This window comes from Equus quagga, chromosome 16 (genome assembly GCF_021613505.1).
Source record: "Equus quagga isolate Etosha38 chromosome 16, UCLA_HA_Equagga_1.0, whole genome shotgun sequence".
Classification (NCBI taxonomy): domain Eukaryota; kingdom Metazoa; phylum Chordata; class Mammalia; order Perissodactyla; family Equidae; genus Equus; species Equus quagga.
Genome location: NC_060282.1, coordinates 35,210,755 through 35,217,765, shown reverse-complemented (window position 1 = coordinate 35,217,765; position 7,011 = coordinate 35,210,755). Strand labels below are relative to the sequence as shown.

Below are 7,011 nucleotides of genomic sequence, written 5' to 3'. Positions count from 1 at the left end.
CACAATATATTAGATGGATATTATATCTACCAGCAGCATTTTGCCATAATAGGTACTTAGTAAATATATGTTGAATGAATGAAAATAATACTTATTCAACATTCAACCTCAGAGCCTGGTCATTGAGGATTTACTCTTCCCACACTTCTCCTTTCTTAGCTGTCTCTTTAAGGCAGTTTCCCTCTTTTAGGGCGTTCTGGCTTTTCTGGGACAGGTAAATTCCTTGGCCCACCTAAGTCTGAGCTCTAGTGTGCTCACATGGAGCACACGGCGCTGTGTGCACCAGGGAATGAAAAGCTGACAGCAGGGCAGTGGACCCTGGGAAGGTTAAGGCCACCCCTGGGCTTAGGGCAGACGGCCATGCCTTCCAGCCCCACGCAGAGACTGTGGCCTCCCAGGTGTCCCTTGGTTCCTCGTCCTATTTTTCATTCTTGAGAACAAAGTTCGAAGTCGCAGAATTAGAAAGGATGTTAGTGACAAAGAGTCAGCCCAACTCTCTCAGAAATCATAGGCCCTACTTCCTACTCCCCAAACCAGCTAAGATAGGCACAGGCTCTGACTGCTCCTTAATTCTTAAAGGCAATACTTTCTCCTCAGTTTTCTGCGTTGTCTCCAGCTTCACTGCTGTTGAAACAAGTGGCCCAAAAGCTTGGGGTCCCTTCCTAAGCGCTCCACTTCTCTCCAGGATGGATGAATGCAACAAAGGAGGAAGGAAGGAAGGATGGAAGGAAGCTTGGATGGATGATTGGATGAAGGGGGTTGCGGGGTATAGACGGAGGGATGCGCAAGAGCCTAGGAGCGGTACCCCAGGCCGGCCGGGCCGAACCCCTCGCGGGACTCCCCACTGTGGGTCCCAGGCTGCCGCTCCGGCGCCCCTACGCGGGCTCGGGTGCACCGCGGGAGGGTGCAGGGTTGCTGGGGGACTTGGGGCAGGGTGGGGGAGCGGCGAGGGCCAGGGGAGGTGGGAAAGGAGCGGTGGGGAAGGGGAGGGCCTTGGAGGCGGAGAGGAGGGGCGCGCGGGGAGAGGGCGCGGCGGGAGCTCGGCGCCTCGTTGCGGACGGGCGGGCGCGGGGACGCGATGGCGCCGCCGCCGCCTCCTCGCCGGCCAGGGCTGCACCGCCGGGGCTGAGCCGCCGCCCGAGCCGTGAGCAGAGCGGCCGCGGGGCGCGCCCGCATCGCGGGAGGATGGGCTGTGGCGGGAGCCGGGCCGATGCCATCGAGCCCCGCTACTACGAGAGCTGGACCCGAGAGACCGAGTCCACCTGGCTCACCTACACCGACTCGGACGCGCCGCCCAGCAGCGCCGCCCCGGACAGCGGCCCCGAGGCGGGCGGCCTGCAGGCGGGTGAGTGAGCCCGGCGCCCGCAGACCCCCCCAGGCGCTGGGAGGCCGGGGTCACAGGAGGGGGAAGCAGGAGGGATGGGGGGCGCCAGGGGCAGCCCCATCCCCCAGAGAATTGAGGGGCAGGGAAAGGAGAGAGATAGACAGACAGACAGACTGACAGACCCAGGCCCAGGGAGCCCGGTCAACGAGAGACCCTTAGAGACCCTAAGGCTGAGCTAATCTGAGGCTCGAGGAAACTCAGCGCTCCTTTGCCTCTGCCAGTGCAGGTTGATGGGCCGGGGACGGATGAGGTGGGACGACAGCCCATCCGGCACGCACACCTGTCCCTCAGCCTGCCCACGTCCCCGGGCCCCCTGGGTTCGCCTCCGCCGCGCTTTGGACCATTTCTCTCTCTGGAACCCTGGGTCACTTCTCCACCCACTGGCCACCTGGCCCCTCTCTCCCTTGACTTATAGACACGGCGCCTGACCCAGATTGCCTGGGTGGAGTCTTCCTCGTCGCTTCCCCTTGTCTCCCTGCTGGGAAGGAGTCCTCTCGCGGGCTTCCAAAACCAGAATTCTGGTTCAGGGCAAAATAAATGCCCGCTAGCCCTATCACTAGCTCTGCACTTAAGCTGACTTTTCAAGGAGCTGTTTCATCGTAAGGACTTCCCTCCCTACCCCTTGGGGCCCCGATGCTTTACATGAGGCAGGGCAGAATAGTGGATTATGACTGTAAATTAAATACTCCTACCATTGTCCCTCTAGCAGAAATCTGATAGAAGGATATGCAAAGAACTTTCTGGTCCAGTTACAAATCAGGATTTCTATTTCTTAAGCAGACACTAATAATTGTAGGATAGAGATGAAAATAGACTAACTGTTGCCACAGACTGACCTTTAATCATAAAGGTGTGGGTGATGTTAAAAGGAAAAAACCTCACTACTTATTATATGGATGTTGTCAAAAGCCAGATCAATATTCGGATAAAAATGTTTTAACTATCTCCTGAACCCTTTATGTGGTTGGCATTTTTGAATAATGAAATCTAAAATGAAGACTGAGGCTAATTTGAAGCATAATGTATATTGTAAGGAGGAGGAGAGAGATGTGAACTACTCTTAAAAGATCAATAATCCTAAATCCACGCCTCCTAAATAAGAGCTGTCTCTTTAATCTTGAGAATAGGTTTCTCCATCTTTTAGGACCAAAGCGGCTCCTTTTTCACAGGAAATTTGCAAGTCCCTTTTATGCAAAGCAAGAACAGTCAGTGAAAGCTGTACAAGGCATAACACTATATTTGTCTCTAATTTTTCTGACTCACAGTAGCAGTCGTAATGGCTATTTTGTGTTGCTGATGCTTTCAGCAAGTTTCCAAATGATGTATTAGCTGAATTCGGTGTCAGAATGTGGATAAGACATAAGCCTTCAAAAGGGACCTGGTAAATGTTAGACGTAACAGCATTTCCCAAGGAGGTGTGGTACTTCTCAGCAGAGAGTCAAAGGCCAGAGCGGCACTCCAAGGAAAGAAGGTTAAAGAGACCTAGTATGAAAAAGAACAAAGTACACCTCCAGGGAATGGTTGCCTTGGTGATGGAGTATATGGGGTGTGTGTGTGTATGTGTGTGCACGCACACACATAAGTATGGGTATTAGAGTTATTAGGGGATGGCTAAATATGTACAAAGTTATTCGTTTACAATGCTGATTCATTTATTACTCTGTCATCCAGAGTCATATCCCATCATGCATCATGAGATCTGGTTCCTGCAACAGGTGGGACCTGGGACAAGCATGCTTATTTATAGTCCTCTGCCAAACATGGGACAGCCCTGCCATGAAGGTGGCCTGAAGACCTGCGTCTTTCACAGGAAAGGCTCAGCTCCATCCTAGTACAGTGCCCTAAAATTGGCTAGAATCTTAGATGAGAAGGTTCATTTCAATTCTCTAGAAATTTCCATCAGCCTCAGGGGAGAGGGACATTTCTGAAGATGAAGATGGAATCAAGGCTGCTCTTGGAGTGCATTGGCATTCCCTAGGGCCTTTAGAAAAGTGGCTTGATTCCCATGGATGTTTCAGACTGGGAACTGGACGTCTTTAGTCAGAGTGGGTCATCGGAGGAAGCTACAAATCTCCTGGGTTTCAGCCACCCTGGGAGATTGGCCAGGGTTCTTTCTTCTTTTCTTCCTCCCTGCTCCCCGGCCTCACCCACCCCCTGCCAGTGCTGCACCCGTGAATTCCACCCCAGCCTTCTAGGGGCACCTAATGGTCCACAGTGACTGTGTTGTGATAGGAAGCCAGAATATCACTTTTTCCTGTTTCCATGAATGCTTTTCTGATGGAGGAAGAAGGAAAGGCTAGATTCAGGAGAGTCCAGATTGTAAAAAATCACAAAAATGGCTTCATTACTAGAATTCTGGAGCTGGAGAGGGTCTCTGGAGGTCACCTATTCAAGGCAGATGGGACTCAGTTAAATTGCCCTGGTCTGGATGTTCTCTCGACCACGTCACAGCTCTTACTTACCTGCAGTTCCCTCAGTCCTCAAGAGTCCTTTCTCTCTGGGCCCCTGGTCACTCTCCTTCATGTCTAATTGAAGCCACCGTTCTTCTGGTCAGCCAACCTCAGGAGCTACGAGGGCAGGCAGTAGACTAATTCATGTTCATGTCTTCTGTGCTAGCACCCTGCAGAGTGCGTGTGTGACCCCTGGTCGGGATTTTATGAAGGTTTTCTGAATGAATAGGCGCTGTGTCTAAACCTGCCCTTCATTCCCATCAGCTCTTCCTAGATTCCCTCCTCCTTTTCTCTTCCTTGCAGCCCTTGCTATGGAAGTTTTCCCACTTAAGTCAGTTTAACCAAGATTCCTCCAAGTGCCTTTTGGATGCCACAGCTTCTCTTTAAAAAGTCCCTTCAACTTTACCCTATCCATGGAAACACCCGGCCCAGCTCAAGGATCCCATTTCTTCTGTAGCACACACCCTCCCCAAACTCCACACCCATGTCTGCTGAGAAGCCCCATTTAAGCATATCTGCTGGTAAATCTCACTTCCGTTTCTCTTAGTCCAATGCAGATTGAGGGCATAGCACATGACAGGTGTTCTGTCAATATTTGTTGGAGGAATTTTGTGTTTTACTGCAGGAAAAGGGGCATGTTTTTCTACCAGTCCCACAAAAGAAAGAGTTTCTTGCCTCCTCCTTATTCAGCGATCCTTAGCCTCTGGTTCCTGTTTTTGGAGATCATCTACACTAGCCAGCAAATTCAATTAAGTTTTGACATTCAGCTATTATGTAGGTTGGAATTAAAGACTTAACTGAAACCACAGTGTCTGATATCCATCGCTACCCTGTGTCACTGAAGCCTGTCTCTCTGTCACAGGAGGAAATTAAATTGGTTTGGCATGATTTTTTCCTCATAAAATCAGTTTGCTGGATTGATTTTTGCTTCTGTGGTCTGATGGGGGTCTCCCAAGAAGAAAGGGTCTCTGAGGTTGCCGTGCCCCAGCTTAGCTCAGCCATTCCGTGCAGTAACAACATCCTGGCTTCACCTCCATTCAATCACAAGTCCTTTAAATTACATCCTTAAATATCTCCTTTTGTACTGTTAGTTTTTTTCCTAATTTCTCTACAGAGTAAAACATTTCAAATTTCTCTGAAGTGCTTCTACTTTATCATTTTAAATCGCTGTAATAATTGCTGTAGTGAATGCAAGATGGAAGATTGCAGAATTAGAGACTCCCAGCAAAATGATTTACCTAAGTAAATTGAAATATGTCAGATAAAATGACGAGCACTTAACATTACTGTTAGCTAACATTTATTGCTGGCTTACCACAGGCCAGGCGCTGTCCTCGGCGGCCCTTTGTGTAAACCATCTCGTTGAATCCTCACAGCTGGGATGAGGTAGGAACTTTTACTATCCTCCTCTACCAAACGTGGGAATGAGGCTTAGAGTGTGCAGGAATTTTCCCTTCCAGGACTGAGATCCAGCTCTGTCTGAATCCAAAGCCCAAAATGCTGCCTGCCTGACTGATGGGGAATTAACTATAGAATTCCTTTTTTTTTTTTTTGAGGAAGATTAGCCCTGAGCTAAGATCTGCTGCCAATCTTCCTCTTTTTGCTGAGGAAGACTGGCCCTGAGCTAACATCCATGCCCATCTTCCTCTACTTTATATGTGGGACGCCTGCCACAGCATGGCTTGTCAAGTGGTGCCATGTCCACACCAGAGATCCAAACCAGCGAACCCCAGGCCCCCGAAGCGGAACATGTGAACTTAACCACTGCGCCACCGGGCCGGCCCCTAGAATTCTTGATTTTACAGCTGATGAGACTCAGAGTCTAGTCTGATCTCTTGATATTCAAGGCTGGTCTCAGACAGCACAGTTTTTTTCCGCAGCATCCCTGAGGATGGGATATCTCTTCCTTAGGGAAAGAGGCCCCCCATACCTTTGTAGAACAGTTCCCCTTGCGAGAAACTCTTCCTGCTGCCTTGTAATTTCTTCCTGGTGAACTCTGGGCCCTTAGAATCAAGTCTTGCACAGACAGCTCTTTCAATATTTGAAGACTGCTGTTGCGTCTGCTCTCACCATTGGCCCTTCAGGCCAAACACATGCAATTCCTTCAGTCATTTCTCAGACCTCTGTGGGCTTAACCATCTTCCTCCAAACACACTGTTGGGTTTGTCAGAGTCCCTCTTGATACAAGGGACCTATGATTAGCTCCAAATTACTGATGTCAGCCGAGCAGCGTAGGGCGACACGAGGCACATTGTGATGTGGGCACTGACCCTCTCCTGGTGCAGGTGAAACCAGGTTAGGATGTGTTTGTTTTCCTGCTGTTGTTGCTATATTACCCGGATGGCTCACATGAAGCTTGTGATTAGTTAAACCCTTAGATCTTTTTTTCTAGTCGAATTTAAGTTCTGTGACATCATGGACGTTGTCTCTGTTTTCACTGCTATATAGCCAGCACCTGGAACATGACTGGAATATAGGTGGCACTCAATAAAAATTTGTTGAATGAATTTTTCCCCCGTGAATCCTGCATTGGTACTATTGATTTTAGTAACCCAAATTTGGAGTTTTTGTATTTATTCTTGTTAAAAGTAATCCTGTTGGTTTCAGTTTAATGTTTAAACTTGCTGACCTTGATTCATTTTGATAGTGCCACGAAAACAATATTCTAGATCTTTATTTCCCTATGTTGACAGGCTAAAGGTAAAAGACATTTATTTGCTCTTTTGCTCACTTAATATACATTTGGCACAAAGATAATAATCATACAGGGGAGACAGACAGAAAGGTGGACACACTTCAGGGCAGCATGGTCCGTACTGGAACAGCAGGAGGGAGAGTTCCTGGTGGAGTGCAGGAGACTGAGCACTTGGTTCTGCCTGGGGCGGGGCCTGTGTGTGTACAAACCTGCAGGAGCCCAGCGGAGGAAGCAGGACTGTTGCCGCAGGCCCTCACAGCCCGGAGACGTAAGGGAAGCTCAGCCTGATTCCTGCCCTCAGAGGGACAGGACCTGCGGAGCGCCCACCTGGGGCTTCCTGAGGGATAAGCCTCCTGCCACCCCAGCTCCTTCTATGCCTGCCACACTTGTGGTTATATTTTCTTTTTTTTATTTAATTAATTTTTTATTTGAGGTAACATTGGTTTATAACATTATATAAATTTCAAGTGTACATCATTATA

At 49.1% G+C, this 7,011-nt stretch overlaps 1 protein-coding gene across 2 annotated transcripts in view; it reads left to right on the top strand.

Moving 5' to 3' along the window:
• Nucleotides 1-1,047: 1,047 nt before the first annotated feature.
• The window catches only part of BAALC (BAALC binder of MAP3K1 and KLF4), an 81,570-nt gene continuing 75,606 nt past the window's right edge, over nt 1,048-7,011 (top strand). For both annotated transcript variants that reach the window (XM_046641541.1, XM_046641542.1), the window contains exon 1: nt 1,048-1,345. In XM_046641541.1, the coding sequence (XP_046497497.1) occupies nt 1,186-1,345 (160 nt within the window). In that variant the 5' untranslated portion in view covers nt 1,048-1,185. The remainder of the gene's footprint in view (nt 1,346-7,011) is intronic.